This window comes from Lontra canadensis, unplaced genomic scaffold (assembly GCF_010015895.1).
Source record: "Lontra canadensis isolate GAN:19392208 unplaced genomic scaffold, GSC_riverotter_1.0 scaffold131, whole genome shotgun sequence".
Taxonomy (NCBI): domain Eukaryota; kingdom Metazoa; phylum Chordata; class Mammalia; order Carnivora; family Mustelidae; genus Lontra; species Lontra canadensis.
Window position 1 is genome coordinate 3,958,863 of NW_022631125.1, and position 17,937 is coordinate 3,976,799.

Here is a 17,937-nt window from a genome sequence, read left to right on the forward strand (position 1 = left end):
ATAATATGCAAATAAATACACACACACACACACACACACACACACGGATCCCTGAGGTTGCTTGGGTTATTTCAGTAACTATAGGCCTTGGTTCATTAATAAAGAGACCAAAAATGCTTTGATAAATTAGAGATAACAAATCTTTAGAGGAAAGTCAAGATAGCAAATGATAGGCATCAACAGAATATTTCTGTTCTATTGGCGATATCCTGTGCTGGGTAGGATTCCAGAACTTGAAGAGGAAAGTGACTTAGGCTCAAGAGACTTGATGTCTCTGGTCTAGGAGCTTCATAACCAAAGATAATTAAAGCGTAGATTGGTTTACTTACAGAGTACTGATTCATTTATCTACCAAATGATATGGATAAATTTGAAACAAGTTTAAGCCAGTATTGTAAAGGATTGTGCAGTGACTAATTGTTTCCTACTTTGCATTGCTTGGGGAAAGTTTTAAAATGAGAGAAAAGGATTTAAAATGGGATAGTATTTTCTTTCTTCACCACCTTTCTCCACTTTGCCTTGTTATATTAGTTTCATTACCTTGGCTTTGAAAGTACTATAAACAGTATTGGACACTTATATGTTCAGAAGATTATGCGTAGTTCTGTCATTTGCATTAGGACTGATGAGTGTATTTTCAATGGAAAAAGCTTACAGTCACTATATAGACAACTACCTACATCAGTTTCTCCAGGGAAATTCCTGTTTGTTTCAGACTTCACCTCAAAAAAGCAGGGAGTCATTGTTTGCAGTACAGTAGGAAACTGCAAGATACAATTTGATTACATGGTTTATTTTGACTACCCTCTTATTTTCACATACATAGTTACTTTTTAAAAGTGTAGGTTATTTTTAATTTGAGTCTTGTTTGGTTCATCTCAGTGTTACTGTCACTGGTAACTGACCAGTGCTGTACATAAAAAGGCGATTACAATACCTTTTCTGCTTTTATGGTTTAAAGTTATAATTACATTTAGTGGTTCAGTCAGTATCTGTTCCCTTAGGCATGTCTCACCTTTTTTTCCCAACCTTTTTCTTTTCTATTTTAAAATAAAAGCAGCTGCGTTTTTTCATTATTACACTTTCCCATTTCCCTTTTTTCGTTTGTTACAGAACTGTACAAGTGATGGAGGCAGAATTCTGCTAATCTATTAAACTGTTTTCTAGTCTCATCTTTCAGTGTGCAGAATGTTGTAGAAGCTTAAATTTTGGTACCATATTTAATTACCACGAAATGTTCTTTTATGGTACAGTTTTAATGTGTGGTCCATATCTTCCAATTCCTTAAAATAGTAATCATTTACTATATTGTACATTCATCTCTTGCTCTAGAAAACAAATTTTATGTATTCGCAGTCCTGTTTTGTTTAAAAACCAAAGTTAAAGAGTGGCAGATACGCAGTTCAGCATGAAAACTAATTATTTATATGTATATTGTAAGTGAATGTTTATTTTGCATTGATTCGATGATAATACTCGAATGGTTTCTTTACCAGTGTCAACCACCTGTTTTCTGCTTACATGGAATTTATAAATTAGTACTGATTTTATACCTAAATTTAAAAGCTTTTAAATGCCTGTCTTTAAATGTGTAGGACAGTCATGCTTTGTTGAGAAATGTTGTGATAGAATATTCATTTATTTAACCTTTAGCCTTGTTAGTTGAACTTAAAATTTCACTTTAATAACTATTTCACATACTTTTTTTTAGAAAATGAGTTATTTTAAACTTAATTCATTCCTTTGAGACCAGTCATGAACGCTTCTGTTTTTACTCAGGAGTTAACAGTTGAATAAATTAAAAATTAAGAAAGTGATATCCATGATTCTGTTTAGTGTACCATCTCAAAAGTTTGTAGTAGTGGAATTTCAAGCCTTTTTTCAGTTTGTCAAAAACATAGCAAGATAAGGGGAGTTAATTTTGTTTCAACCTGTATTCTGTAATTTATGATGAAAAATTGCTAATCCTTCTTCAGTAAGTAAAATTACTAAGTTTAACTCCCCACCGTAATTACAATTTTCAAGTTCTTAACTAAAATTGTAGTGTTAAAGTACTTGCTATTTTAATGCATTATTTTTGAGCTTGTAATAATTGGGTGAAGTTAATCTGCAATGAATTGAAAGCTCAAAATTATGTCTTGCTGATTTTCTGAGTTGGGTATATTTAAGAAGTAGAAAAAAAAATTTTTAACACTAAAAAAGTTACAGTTTGGAAATAATTCTGTCATATTTAAAGAATTTATAACTTAACAAACATGATACTTTAACCCATTACAGGAAAAGAAACCCCAACTACTACTAAGTAATAATTATACAGCATATCAGAGAATAGATAGCAGTTATATGTCTCATTAAAAATACTGGTATAATTTTCATAAAATTTAGTAGATTGGAGTCTTGCTGAATTTTATTAGTCAAGGATTCACGTAGAAAATTTTTCACAGTTTTGAGAGGAGAAAAAACAGTACAGGTCTTTTCAGGTTTGAGAATTACCACAAAGATATTCTGGTTATAATTGCTGAGGTGAGACATAGGAAGAAAGACATAATTCTGTTTTTACTATAATTTAGACCTTTTTTGGTCACGTCACAATGTTTAGTGGAAATACTGTCATGGTAGAAGGTGGTGGAGAGGGAATTGGAGTTCATGTTTGTTCTTTAGGTGAGGAAAATAAATTGGACAGTTATGTGCAAGATAAGGACTGTCATCAATAATTCATGTGTTGTATTTTTTCATGAAGCTAAGTATTTGCTGAAATTAATAATTGTTCTTAGCTTTTTCTCATAGAGCCAAATTTCCTGGATTTGTGTAGCTGCCCCATAACCTAATTAGGACTTAATTCAGGATTTTTTTTGTTTTGTTTTCTAAATAAATGTACAGCTGATTTATTCTCCCTTCTTCTTTTTTTAAGGAATCTAGGTAAAAATGGCTTATCTAACAGTAGCATTTTATTGGATAAATGCCCGCCTCCAAGACCACCATCTTCACCATACCCTCCCTTGCCAAAGGACAAGTTGAATCCACCTACACCTAGTATTTATGTGAGTCTGAATTGACTGACTAGAAATAAATTAAACCAGTGTGTGTACTTACCTGTCTTTCATAAGATCTTGCTTTAAATTAATACGGATGCCCTTTAAGAAACATTAAAATTATTGGCAGTAGCTTGAATGTTTGGGGGGGAAAAGATGTATTCAGAAAGACTTCATAATAGCATTTAAAACATCCCTTCTCAGTTACTAACCATGATTATGTTAGAGTACTGAGAAATACTTCTTACTGCCCCCAGTTTTGGAAAGTATTAGGCAGAAACCACCTAAAAGTATGACTTAGCTGGGTTTCAAATATGCATTCTACTAGTTGTATGGACCTTAACATTCATTCTTCTTTATGCATCTACAAAATATATATTTTTAATTACCTTTAAAAAAGGTATTTGAGAACATAAAATGTGATAATAGATATGTCATTTTTTAAAAGAATGTTAAAAGATTATTTAAAACCAATGTTTTACTCTAAGAACATTTAGATATCTGATGTAGGAAGTTGATAAAAGTTCAATCAAAGCAACTCTTCCATCCTCCCAGTTCTACCCCAAGTGAAAAAAAATTTAAGCTATAAAGTTTGTTTTTGGAGATTTGGCCCTGTTTTTGCCCTCTAGAGGCCAAATATTATCATATTAGTCCTTTCTCCAACCAATTATTTATTGATCCTTTAGTATGTAAGAGAAGCACTGAGATAGACATGTAATAAAACATTTAAACTGAAGTCTGAGAGAGGGAAATGCAAAATTAAGAATTTTCTTTTATGGGTCTTTTTCACCTTGCTTTCACTTTTGGTAATATTTTTAAAAACACTGAACTTTTGTGGCTTTCTACTCTTTATGTGAGGAAAAAAGCCCACATAATGTAAAATTTTATCGTCTTAACCATTTTTAAGTATACAGTTCAGTAGTATTAAATAGTATTCTCACTGTTGCAAAACACTTCTCCAGCATTTTTTCATCTTGCAAATCTGAAATTCTATACCCATTAAATAGCAACTCCCTTTTCCCTGGTCTCCTTAGCCCCTGGGTAACCACCAGTTTATGGTTCTATAAATTGGCTACATTAGAAACATCATATAAGTAAAATTATACAGAGTTTTTCTTTTTGTGACTGCCTTATTCTCACTGAGCACAGTGTCTTCAAGGTTCATCCACATTGTAACATGTGCTGGGATTTTCTTTTTTAAAATTGAATAATATTTAAATTGATTTGAAGCTTCAGTTTTATTTCTTTCCACACATTTTGTTCAAGATCCAGTAGACAAGAGAAATAATGTATGTAGTTACTATCTAATTACAACTAGGGTCAAAGACATAGTGACAAAATGCTATAAAATATAAAATAGAAATTACACAGTGCATTGTTGAAATTGCCATAAATGATGAATATGAATTTGGCATAATATTTTCTGTTTTCCAGAGATCTAACCATATGTTTTAATTTTACAGTTGGAAAATAAACGTGATGCTTTCTTTCCTCCATTACACCAATTTTGTACAAATCCAAACAACCCTGTTACAGTAATACGTGGCCTTGCTGGAGCTCTTAAATTGGGTAAGCTTTAAATAAGAAAAAGAAAAAGGTTTTATATTTCCTTTGCTATCTGTGACTCTTAAAGCACTGGCAGAAACTTACTTCTGTTAAGTTTTTCAGTTTTCACTGTAGTATTTTCTGGCAGGGGGGTGGTTATGTATCACTTCTTTAATCCATAACGTAAAGATACCACGACAGTATTGGTTCCTGGCAATTTAGTAGTGGTTTTTAAATTTAGCTTTTATTTTGGTCTAATTGTATAATTATAATTACGATTTAGGGTATCTGATGAGAGAATTTTTAATATAAAATATAGATAAAATTTACTGCTGCTAATATAAGACTGTAGCCTCCTAACTAGTGCCTGGCCCCTTGATTCCACCTGTACTGGTGGCATGATGATTAGGTCTGAGGCTTCATTGTCTGGTTGTGTAAACCTGGCACAAAGTTCAGGTTGTGCAGAGGCCCTGGTTGGTTTTTAGGGGAACTGGATAAAATGCCATAAAACATTTTGCTTAATGTATTATTCCAAATACAATTTTTATTTATTAACTACATTTATTTATGAAGACCTGGGACTTTTTTCTACCAAAACTTTGGTGGAAGCTAACAATGAACATATGGTGGAAGTGAGGACGCAGTTGTTGCAGCCAGCAGATGAAAACTGGGATCCTACTGGAACGAGGAAAATCTGGCATTGTGAAAGTAATCGATCTCATACTACAATTGCTAAATATGCACAGTACCAGGCCTCCTCCTTTCAGGAATCATTGAGGGTAAGTGTTTACTCCTTGAACACTGTTTTATTTTTAGAATATTTTATTATTTTATGTTCTTTTAATTTGAAAGGATGCATTTCTTTTGTAAGCATCTCATTATTTTATAGTTACATGAAATACTATCTAAGTGCTATGCAGTTCGCCCTTAGTAAAGTCTAAGCAGGCCTATGGGTTGATAAATATTGTTAAAGTGTAGTGGGATGTCTCCTTCATCCGTGGGATGTTTCTGTTTAAAGCAGGCTTTCTCAGTCTTGGCATTATTAACATTTTGGGTCGGATAATACATTGTTGTGGGAGACGGTCTTGTATTTTAGGGTGTTCAGTAGCATCCCTGACCTCTCTCCAGTAGATGCCTATCGCACACCCCTTACCTTCTAACCCAGTTGTAATAGTCAAAAAGGTCTCCAGACATGCCAGATATCCCCTGGGAGGGTAAAATTGCCTCTGATTGAGAGCCGCTGATACCAGAAGATAAAGTAAGTCTCAAGATTGCTTTATGCTTGCAAAATTCCTAGTCTTGTGCCTTCCCATCTTTCTCCTCTACCAGGTTAATATTATCTGATCGATAATACCTCCAGGAAACATTAGTATTATTCTTAACGGCCTCAGTCTGAAAGAGAAAACGGAGGGAGAGGCATAAATTATTTCAAAATATATGGGAAATTTAAAAAGTAGAAAAATAATCAGATTATTATTAAAAGACTCCGGCATTTCAGCAGTGGATCATTACTAAAATCCTTTAGCACTATAATGAGAACTTTGTGAATTCTCCCACAAAGTGAACATAAAACATCTACAAAAAAAATGAGTTTATTAAATGTATTACTCAAATACTTGTCTGTAGTACTAAGTTGTTTTGTACATATCCTGCAGCTAAAACTTAAGGGGCACCTGGGTGGCTCACTGGGTTAAAGCCTCTGCCTTCGGCTCAGGTCATGATCCCAGGGTCCTGGGATCCAGCCGTGTATCTTGCTCTCTGCGTGGCAGGGAGCCTGCTTCCTCCTCTCTCTCTGCCTGCCTCTCTGCCTGCTTGTGATCTCTGTCTATCAAATAAATAAATAATCTTTAAAAAAAAAAAAAACTTAATATGGGCCTGCAGGTCTTTAATTTGTAATTCATTAGATTTTCTTATGTGTTTAAAATTCTGCCTCAAATTCACATTTTCAATGAAGGCAGCATTTGTACCTGTGCATTGTATATTTGTATTTCTTTCTCACTACCATTCCCTGTATCTACAGAGAAATTCATCTAATGAGAATTGTCCTGCAGCTTTAATTAGTTACAGTGAATTCATTGTCTAAATTAATCTCTAGTTCAAACTTTCGAGATACTTCAGCTATATGATAGTGGTAGTATTAGGTTCAGAAGAGGATAAATAATAAGCAAGATTCAGGGATCATGAAAGGAAAATTTGGAGGAAGAGTTGAAAAGCAAAGATCATAAGAGGCAGAGTATTTATATAGGATGGGATCCATAACCAAAGAAAAGATGCCTTTTTGTGTGCTTTGAAGGCATGGACCATTACCTGTGAAAAATTTGACAAATGTTTAGAGATTATACATTTAAAGGGAGGGAGGCCAAAATGTACTAAGTACTGCTAACTCAAATAGTAGGACAGTGTAAAGAGATACTGTGTCTGTGACCCCAAAATTGTAAATAATAGTAGTACTTGCGTTGAAAAGCACCTATATTTATGCAGCACTTACTTTACTTACTAATGTAAATGTGTTACCATGCATGTATAATTCATTGTGGAAGAAAAGCTTTAACCCAGGGAGAACTTGTTCCATTTGTCTGTAATCAAAAATAGAGAACATCTAACCTTCTACCCTTACACATATATAATTATGTATACATCCACACACAGCTGCTAGATTAGAAAATTTATAATCAAGATGGATAAGCCTCTCAATTAAAAGAAAAATAATTCTGTCCTCTTAAAAATGGGGCAAGGATGAAAATCTATAGATTTTTTTTCCCCTTATAGAAGAATGTTGCTAACAAAGAACTCTAAGAAAACTTTGTGGCTGAGGATGTTGGATACCTGCCTATGGATGGTGACCATTGACTTTCCTTGGGTTTTTATTTAATGTGTGGTCTTTGAAGAAATTTTCATGTGAAAGAGGCCTATAGAAATTCAGTTTCCAAACATAGATAATACCATCAGTCTTTATAGTTGCATGATGGAAAGGATAGCTGGTTGTGGAATACTAAACTAGAATGTGTTTTGCTTTATTTATAGGAAGAAAATGAGAAAAGAAGTCACCATAAAGACCACTCAGATAGTGAATCTACATCTTCAGATAAGTAAGTCATTTTTAGTGTTCACTTAGTATTTCTGTTTAAAAGGCATGTTTCTGATACTGTCTCTCTCTTTTTTAAGTTCTGGGAGGAGGAGGAAAGGACCCTTTAAAACCATAAAGTTTGGGACCAACATTGACCTGTCTGATGACAAAAAGTAAGTCTTTGTAGTAGTGTTTCTGTGAACAGATGCAAAGAGGTCTGCAAGATTGAAAATTGTCTACGATTTCCTCTTTTTCCTTCCTTAACATTTTTCTAAGTTGATGCACAAGTTTCAGATAAATTATTTTTGCTAAGTTTTACAAAGAAGTTTTTTTCTTTAACTTAAATCTCTTGTATAGGTTTTCATTAAGACCCTGGCTAAGTACACAATCATAAAGTTACATTTTATGATTAATAATGTACAATAGTGTTATAAAGGGGTGCCTGGGTGGCTCAGTAGGTTAAGCCTCTGCCTTTGGCTCAGGTCATGATCTCAGGGTCCTGGGATCGAGCTCTGCATCCGGCTCTCTGCTCAGGGGGAGCCTGCTTCCCCTTCTCTTCTCTCTGCCTGCTTCTCTGCCTACTTGTGATCTCTCTCTCTCTCTGTGTCAAATAAATAAAATCTTTAAAAAAACAGTGTTATAGAATTATACAACAGTTATAAAAATAGGAAGGTTTTTTTTTTTTCATTTACTCAGTATTTTTGTTTTGTTTTTAACTCAGTAATATTTATGCCTTTTTTTTATTAGGAAGTTTTCTTTGGAAAAATTGAAAAAATTAAGCATTTCAGTGTTTCCTATGCCGTTTTTCAGATTGGGACACAAAGTTTTTGAAGAAATGGCTAACTTCCACAAATAATTGTAGCAGGATTTCACTCTTGATCTGTTATTTTATTGCAGATGGAAGTTGCAGCTACATGAGCTGACTAAACTTCCTGCTTTTGTGCGTGTCGTATCAGCAGGAAATCTTCTAAGCCACGTAGGTCATACCATACTGGGCATGAACACAGTTCAACTATACATGAAAGTTCCAGGAAGCAGAACACCAGGTAACTTTTATGAACTAACATTATCTTCTACACTTGAAAATAGAATTAATCAAAATGTGAAACATGCAAAAGAGAGCCAGATTCTTTTCATTTACAGTGAATGAAACTGAAACGATTACTCCTGTTACAAGATTTGACTTGTATTATTAAGATTTTTCCCCTTTATATTATCTTTTTTTAATAGAATAGTCCTGAAACAATAGCAGTTTAATCTGGAAAGGGGTCACTAGAGCACTCCTGGGAAAGTCCCTGTGGCTTAGAGGCTGTTGCTGATTCTGTCTCCTGCAGAGTGATGGGATACAGTTTTTTCTGAACTTTTCTTTTTGCCATAGTCACACTAAGAAATATACTTTATGACTTTGTGCACATATGTGTATTTTTAAGAACAGTTTCATAGAATAATACATTTTCTAGTCTGTTCCATTGTATTTCACTTAAATAAGGAAGTAGAGGTTGTAGTCCTCTAACAGGGCTGCAACACACAGTTCACACAAATCGCTTGATGAGGAGACATTCCTAGAGTCTTCCTGGTATCCAGTCCGGACTCTGTTAACTGGCTTGTCACTTTTGACGGGTCACATTTCCTTCTCTGGGTCTTTTTCTTCATTTGTAAAACGAATTGCATTGGTTTTAAGCTAAGAATTCTGTCCAGTGCTAAAGTACCATCTTCTTTGTGTCTGCTTGGATTGACATGAAATTTCTGAGTGATTTTCAAAATACTTAACAATTAGGGCAGATATCATCATCAGATGTTTCTGTGTGCAACTTGAAGCAGCCATGGTTTGAAAACCAGATTGCTTTCTTCTTTGTCACCTGCTTATTGAATTGTAGCTACAAAGCTGTTTCAAAATAGGCCTATCCTTGCTTCTGGGTAACATTGGTCAGTGGATTCCGAGTCCTGACTGCTCATTGGAATCTCTCTTTTTTTTTTTTTTTTTTTTTTAAGATTTTATTTATTTATTTGACAGAGAGAGAGAGAGAGATCACAAGTAGGCAGAGAGGCAGGCAGAGAGAGGGGGAAGCAGGCTCACCGCCGAGCAGAGAGCCCGACGCAGGGCTCGATCCCAGGACCCTGAGACCACGATCTGGAATCTCTTTTATTGGGATCAGGCACGGTATTTTTAAAGAAGGTTCCCAGAATATTATATTGTACAGCCAGGAGTGGAACCATTAGGTTGTAGTAGTTTTTATCCTCAAGCCATTGGAAGCCCAGTTCTGTGATATTTTGTCCATAGTTGGCTAAAGTGGAAACAGTTCTGGAATAAATGGCAGAAGAATTCTGTGCTCCCCATTTTGCCATTTAGGCACTGGTGTAAATACTGGGCAAGTTACTTGAACTCCCTAGAGTTCTGTTTGTTCTTTTCTTTTCTTTTTTCTTTTTTCTTTCTTTTTTTTGGGATTGATTTATTTATTTTAGGGAGGGGCAGAGGGCGAGGGACAGAGAATCTCAAGTGGAGTCCAACATGGGGCTTGATTGCACAACCCTGAGAGCAGGACCTGAGCCAAAACTAAGATTCAGATGTTTAACCAACTGTGCCACGCAGGTGCCCCAAGAGTTCATTTTTCTTATGTATGCAGTATTGGATTGGTTCTTCTAAAATTCATTTAAATTAAAAACCTCTCCAATTTGAATTATACCCTCAACTCAAAAAGATTAGAGTTTTTCATTACAAATCAGAGGAAAAGCAAACCTGGTAGATTATTTCTTTGTCACTTGTGTCTGAACTGCTTGGGGTTTTTTTTTTTTTGGTTTGTATGTAAGGCATTAGATTTTCAGAAGTGTTTTGTGGAACATTGAAGAATTCTCTAAGGAATTCCCTTGGAGTAGTGCTGTCTAGTAGAAATGTAATGCAAGTCATATGTATGATTTAAAGGTTTTTTTTTTTTTAACATATAATATATTATTTGTTATAGGGGTACAGGTCTGTGATGATTTAAAGTTTTATGGTAGTCATATCAACATAAAACAGGTGAAAATAATTTTAACCTAGTATATACAAATCTTACCATTTCAACTTGTAATCAGTATATAAAAGTTATGAGATTTTTCACATTTATTTTTCATATTAAGTCTTTGAAATCTGGTGTGTATTTTTATAGTTTCTGCACATCTCAGTTCATATAAACCCCATTTCAGGTGATTACTCTGTTAGACAACTCGGTCTTAGAAGAAATGGATAGTTTAATTAGTTCAATTTTTAAATTATTTTGAATACTTCCTTGTGAGGCAAACCCTTTATTCCTGGAGTTACATAGATAAATGTGTTACCTACCTCATGGACTTTATGATCAGTCATGTTATGTTCTAAACTATAGAGATGCTCTAAGGCTCTATCCCAAAACATTTTGAATTTGACAGTGGGATTTCAGCACTTCTAATTAAGATGAGAGCTAAATTTTATTTTGGAGTCTACACTGTGGACAATTCCAACCATCTACCCATGGTAGGAGATAGTTTGTAGGTATTAAGAGTACCATATTCACATCATACTCTCATACATGAGAGACACAAGGAATGGTGAGATTAGCTACATTTTTCTCTATTGAGGTAAAAATGACCCAGCAAAACGAATCCCTTTAAATTATGTGGTTCAGGGGCGTCTGGGTGGCTCAGTGGGTTAAGGCCTCTGCCTTCGGCTCAGGTCATGATCCCAGGGTCCCGAGATTGAGCCCCGCATCGGGCTCTCTGTTCAGCAGGGAGCCTGCTTCCCTCTCTCTCTCTCTGCCTGCCTCTCTGCCTACTTGTGATCTCTGTCTGTCAAATAAATAAATAAAATCTTTAAAAAAAAAATAAATAAATAAATAAATAAATTATGTGGTTCAGTTGCATTTAGTGTATATTCACTGTGCTGTGTAGCTATCACTTCTGTGTAGTGCCAAGAGATTTTCATCTGTCCAAAAGGAAACCTTGTACCCATTAAACTTTAACTCTCCATTTTCCACTTCCTTCTGCCCCTGGCAACCAGTAGTCTGCTGCTTTCTGGTTCTGTTCTGGATGTTTCCTATAAATGGAATCATACAATATGTTCCCTTTTGTGTCTGTCTTCCTTCACTTAGCATGTTTTTGAGGTTCATCTGCATCGTATTCATGGTTCAGTCCTTTTTATGGCCAGATACTCCGTTGTGTGGATATATAGGACATTTTGTTTATCCATTCATCAGTTGACGGACACTTGGATTGATTCCACTTTTTAGCTATTGTGAATAGTGTTTCTGTGAAGATACGTGCTAGTATTTGTCTGAATCCCTGTTCCCAGTTCTTTTAGTTATATACCTGGGATTTGAATTGTTGGTTCATATGGTGGTTCTATGTTTAACTTTCTGAGGAACTGCCAAACTGCTTTCCATAGTAGCTGCACCATTTTACATTCATGGCAGCAATGTATGAAAGTTCGAATTTTTCTTCATCCTCACCAACACTGTTTAGTTCCCATTTTTTTCTTATTACGGCCAACCCAATGGATGAGAAGTGGTTTTTCTTTGTGGTTTTGATTTTCATGTGCTTACTGACCATCTGTATTATCCACTTGGAAAAAATGTCTGTTTAAGTCCTTTGCCCATTTCTTAAATTCAGTTGTTTGTCCTTTTGTTGTGGAGTAGTGGGAGCTTATATTTTGCATATTAACCCCTTACCAGGTATATGATTTGCAGATATTTTCTCCTGTGCTTCAAGTTGTTATTTCATTCTCTTGATAGTGTTCTTTGCACAGAAGTTTTTAATTTTGATGAAGTTCAGTTTATCTGTTTTTTGTTTGGTTGCTTATGTTTTTGGTATCTTATATAAGAAACCACTGCTGAATGCAGGGTTGTAAAGTTTCACCCCTATTTTTCTTCTTAGATTTTTATAGTTCCAGCTCTTATATTTAGATACTTGATCCATATTAATTTTTACATGTGGTTTTATATGAGCTAAGGTTCCAAATTCATGCTTTTACACATCCAGTTGTCCCAGCACTATTTGTTGGAAAGACTATTCTTTTCTCTGTAGAAGGGTCTTAACACCCTTGTGGAAAATCAGTTGGCCACAGATATATGGATTTATTTCTGAATCTTGATACCCTTTCCTTGATTTACATGTCTGTCTTTATGCCAGTACCATGCTGGTTTGATTGCTGTACCTCTGAGGTAAGTTTTAAAATTGGGAAGTGTGAATCTTCCAACTTAGGTAGCTACCTTTACTGTAGTGCTTTATCTCTTCATCACAGGGCTGCGAATTACTGTCTTTCTTTCCTTTCAGCCCAAGAATTCAGCCTCTGGCATTTTCTTACATGGCACATGGGCTAGTGACAAATTCTTTCAGCTTTTATTTATCTGAGAATATCTTAGTTTCTCCTTTATTTTTGAAGAATAATTTTGCCAGATATGGAACGCTTGGTTAATTTTTTTTTTTCTTTCTTTCAGCAGTTTAAATGTGTTACCCTACTGCTTTCTGGCCCCATGATTTTGGATCTAAAATCAGCTATTAATCTTATTGGTAATCCTTTGTATGTGACAAATCACTTCTTTTTTCCTGCTTTCAAAATTCTCTTTGGGTTTTTACAGTTTGACTATAATGTGTCTTCATATGGATCTCCTTAAGTGTTTCCTACTTCGGAGTTTCTTTAGCTTCTTTGATGTATAGATGTATGTCTTCTGTCAAATTTGGGAAGTTTTGGACCATCACCTCTTCATATATTCCTACTGTCCTTTCTCCTCCTCTTCTGGGACTCCCACAGTGCTTAGATTAGTGTATTTGATGGTCCCTTAGGCTCTGTTAATTTTTCTTCATTCCATTTTCTTCTCAAAATGGTGGTTAGTTTCATTTGCTCTATCTACAAGTGTGGATTCTTGCTTAACCTGCTCATATCTGCTGTTTGAAACCCACTAGTGAATTTTTAATTTCAGTTATATTTTCAGCTTCAAAATTTTATTTATGATAATTTCCATCTCTTCATTAATCTCTGTTGAGACCTTGTTGTCCTTGTTTCCTGTGGTTCTTATTTATGGTTTCTTTTAGCTCTTTGAAGTATACTTAAGACAGTTGATTTAAAGTGTTTGGCTATTAAATCCATTGTCTGTTCTTTATCAGGACTAATTTTTGTTAATTATTTCTTCTTTTTTCCCCCTTGTGATTAGGCCATACATTCTTGTTTAGTTGAAAGCCTCATTTTTTGTGTGAAAACAGACTCTGAGGATTAAAAAAACAAAACAAAACAAGACTGTATTCTTGGTCAGATATAGTCCCTGAAGTCTCTGTTCCTTAAGCATGGTACTGTGCTAATATTTTGACATTTTGAATGTTATCATGTGGCTGTTAGAGAAATCAGATTCTCCCTCTCCAGGGTTTGTTCTTGCTTATTGTGGGCTGCAGTTGTCTGTCTGTTTTGTGACTTTCCCACAGTATTTTCACAAAGACTGTATTCCTTGGCATGTGTGGGTACTGAAGTTTCTTTTCCATTATCTCAGCAGTTAGCCAGTGACCTCACAGAGATTTCCTTCAGTGCTTTGTGCCAAAAAAGAAAGAAGAATGGGAAAATGAACATAAAGGAAAGAAAAAATAATTCTCCGGGTCTTTGCAGATTTCCTGTGTTGAGTCAATCCTTTTACACTTAGTCATGCAGCTTATGGTCTTACTTTTAGCCTTTACCTTCTTGCTTGCACTGCACCTAAAGATTAGCAAGAAGTTAAAATTTTCAGATTTAGGTATATTTCTGAGCATACGACCTGCTCTGGGTATGCATGTGGCTTTCTAAATTCTCTAGTATTCACGGGAGCTTTTCAAAGCCTTTATTCCCCCCAAATCTCATTGGTGTGTCTGCGGTTTGCCCCAGCTCTTCGTTTTTTGCCCCTGGGAGCACCAACTTATTCATATGGCCTTTCAGTGTTTTGGGGGAAACCTTTTCCACTGAACCACTTGCCCTGATAAGGTGAAGTTCTTTGTGTTAGTCTTTTGGGGGAAACTGCAGTCAAGTTGAAAGGAAAAACAATTTTTTATCTTGGAAACAGCATCCACTCTGTTCCCTCCAGAACCCGTGACACTCAGACTAGGAACACCAGACTACTTTTTTAAGTCCATTGCCACACACTAGTGATGTGGGTGGGGATAAGGTAAGTTAAAGTGACATAAAACTCTCCTACTGTAAGTTCTTTCTGGTCAGGCATTCACTTGGTTGCTATAAACCTTTGACTACTACCCAGAGTTCAGTAAGGTTACTTCTGGTAGTTTTACTAGTTTTTTTTTTCTCTAGAAACTAGTTTGTTTCTGAAGAGTTCTCCAGAGTTCCCTGCTCCATCACTTTTGTTGACAATACTCCCATTGTTCCATTTGAAAACCATATTTCTTGCCTCTTTACTGATGTCCTAATGCTACTTGTGAGAAATGGGGATTAGTTCACAAAGAAGTGGTAATGATATCAATAATCGCTAATACTTACTACTTACCATGTATTTGGAACTGTTCAAAACAGTTATTATTTCATTGATCCTCAAAGCAGCCCAATGATTTATTGGAATTGTTATTTTCTAATCTTCTATATTAGGTAACTGAGTCCGAAAGGTTTAGCAACGTTCCCAGGTTCACATAAGCTTAGGAGCCTGGCTCTAGAACCTAAGCTTTTAGTCATGATTTAGACTACCTCTGCAAAAGGTCTTACTGAGTAAGTTAGGAGCTGACCAAACTCTGCTCTAAAACTAGACACAAAAATAATGACAAAAGCTGAAGACCACCAGAACATTCTGTGTTGAACATTTCCGAGGTCTTATTTCTAAAGACACATTTTTCTATAGAATTTATAGTATGCTGATAATTGTTTTTCTTTTCTCATTTCAGGTCATCAAGAAAATAACAACTTCTGTTCAGTTAACATAAATATTGGTCCAGGTGACTGTGAATGGTTTGTTGTCCCCGAAGGTTATTGGGGTGTTCTGAATGACTTCTGTGAAAAGTAGGTTTCCAAAGAAAAAATTTTTTAAACATAATTATTCAAAAACAGTAATTATAAAGGACAGCTTACTAATGTGGATATCCTAATGTATGTAACTAGTTTTTACTTACCTCAGCAAAAAAATTCATTTAAATTGATTTGATTCCAAGTCTGTTCCTTTGCATTACCGAGAATACTTGGAAAAAGATGCCTTGACACCACTCTGTGCAGTAGTAACATTCTTGAATTTAGAAGATAGGAAGGTTGAGTTGTTTATTAGGTTAATTGAACAACTGATGCATAAATACTTGCTCATGTGGAAGATATGTGTTCCCAGAAAAATTATTTTACTGTGAATGGTTTTAGAAGTGGAAGGAATTCTGTAATATAGCACCTTCATAGGTTGTTAATAACTCTAGTATAAACATACTACTCTTTGTCATATCACCATCATATAAATTCTTTTTAAAACTACATTGGCAACTAGTCCTTTGAAAGAATTCTGTAAAATTTAATCAACTGCTTCAGATTTTTTCTCTAATTGAAGGAACTCACCTTGTAGTATTCCTTTCCTTAAGGTCTTAGAAATAGCCTTCCTTTATTTCTTTTCTATGTTAAAGAGTACCTTGGAATTATTTTCATTGGTTTAAATTTGTTTGTCTAAACAGAAACTTACTCTCTCTCCTTTTTTTTGAAAGTACTCCTTTATGTAAGTACCTGATATTTTCAGTTAGTTAACATTGAAAAGTTGTTATGGTTAAAAACATAAATTATACATATATATGGTGTTATTCTCCCCACCCCAAGAAGATAACGGGGGACCACCAGAAACATTTACATTATGAGAGACTCTCAAAACTAATTATACACATACTCCACATACTCACTTAGAATTTTTTTATCTTGGCTTACTGGATCTTTGTTTAATAACAAGTGTAAATATAGTTACCAAGAAACCCCCACACTAATCCATAATTTCCTTATATAGAAGCAAAAGATAATTATCTTTCATAGTTTTTACTGTTTAACACACAGATTTCGTTTCGTATAACAAAGCGAAAGATGTGAAATTTTAAAATTTGAAATGCTCTGATGAAATAACCTGATCTACACTAATCTGTGCTTACTTTCATGGACCAGTGGTCTGGTGGTAGCAGAGAAAGAGCAGTGTCGTGTAGGAAATCTCCATTGTGCTACAGAAAGATTTTTATTTCTTAAACTTTGAGATGGTAGTATATTATTACAACCACAGTCCACTGATCCTTGTTCATTATTTCTGAGTAGACATGGGCTCTCTTCAGGATTTAGTTTGTCTTTCCTACCTAATGGGGAGGTAATCTGGGAATAAAGGTAATTAGAAGAGGCAGATGATGTCTAAAAATTGTGAACTTGGGGATAATAAAAATTCGAAGTTAGAATGAAGGGTTAGGTAAATTTAAGCTGCAGGAATAGCACTTGCTACCGCAGCTTTTGATACTGATACTGATACCCGTGTATGATAAAAAGGATGCTTGCTTTTTGGGGTAACTTTAATTTTTTTTTTTAACTTAGTTGTTGATTATTCAATGGTCTTGCTTACTCAATTGCTTGCTTGCTTTTGAATAGAAAGTTTTCTCCAATGTTGTGATGGTAAACACATTGGTGAGGTAGGGATAGAATTTGTGTTTATAACCATATTTTGCTTCATAGGCAAGTTTTTCTGAACTGTATCTACTGAGCATTATTACAGACAGTAAGCCCATCCATATCCCCTTGCAGATAGGCTACCATTGGCAGTCTTCTTCTAGGCTTTGAAGAACAGCTTGCATTTTTATGAGGAGAAAAATAAGGCAGAGATTCCATCTACATCAAATGTTGGTGAGATTTTTCCATAAAGGTCCAGATAATAAATATTTTAGGCTTTGCAGGTTATATGGTCTCTGTCACAGCTGTGTCACTGAGGTACATAAGCAATCATGTGTAATAATACATAAATGAATGGGCATGGCTATGGTCTAATAAAAGTTTTATTTACAAAAAGAGGTGAACTGAATTTGGCCCATGGGCCATAGTTTGCCAGCCCTTGATTTAGACCAGGGGAAAAAAAAAATTACTTTTAAACCAATGAGAATAATTTCAAGGTACACTTTATTGTATCCTTTGGCATGGGACAGTAAATCCTGCTTCTTAGCTCTAAAGGAAAGAAACGTTTCCATTCTGCACATTCTTCCTTCCCCAAAATGTAGCTAATTGAATTTTATAAACTTCTCTTGAAGGAAAAGTTGCTTTCTAGTTTAAAATATACTTCATATTATATCATGATGAAGTAGAAAAAGAAGTCAGATTTTAAATTAAAAAGCTTAGTA

At 34.9% G+C, this 17,937-nt stretch overlaps 1 protein-coding gene across 14 annotated transcripts in view; it reads left to right on the plus strand.

Moving 5' to 3' along the window:
• KDM6A (lysine demethylase 6A) overlaps window positions 1-17,937 on the plus strand; it is a 207,543-nt gene that overhangs the window by 168,477 nt on the left and 21,129 nt on the right. For 13 of the 14 annotated variants that reach the window (XM_032842468.1, XM_032842455.1, XM_032842457.1 and 10 more), the window contains 7 exons: window positions 2,912-3,041; window positions 4,496-4,601; window positions 5,151-5,356; window positions 7,602-7,666; window positions 7,743-7,817; window positions 8,542-8,690; window positions 15,499-15,613. In XM_032842468.1, coding sequence (XP_032698359.1) covers window positions 2,912-3,041; window positions 4,496-4,601; window positions 5,151-5,356; window positions 7,602-7,666; window positions 7,743-7,817; window positions 8,542-8,690; window positions 15,499-15,613 — 846 coding nt within the window. Of the gene's footprint in view, window positions 1-2,911; window positions 3,042-4,495; window positions 4,602-5,150; window positions 5,357-7,601; window positions 7,667-7,742; window positions 7,818-8,541; window positions 8,691-14,135; window positions 14,240-15,498; window positions 15,614-17,937 lie in introns of those variants that run through there. The other variant, XM_032842469.1, reaches the window with a different exon arrangement.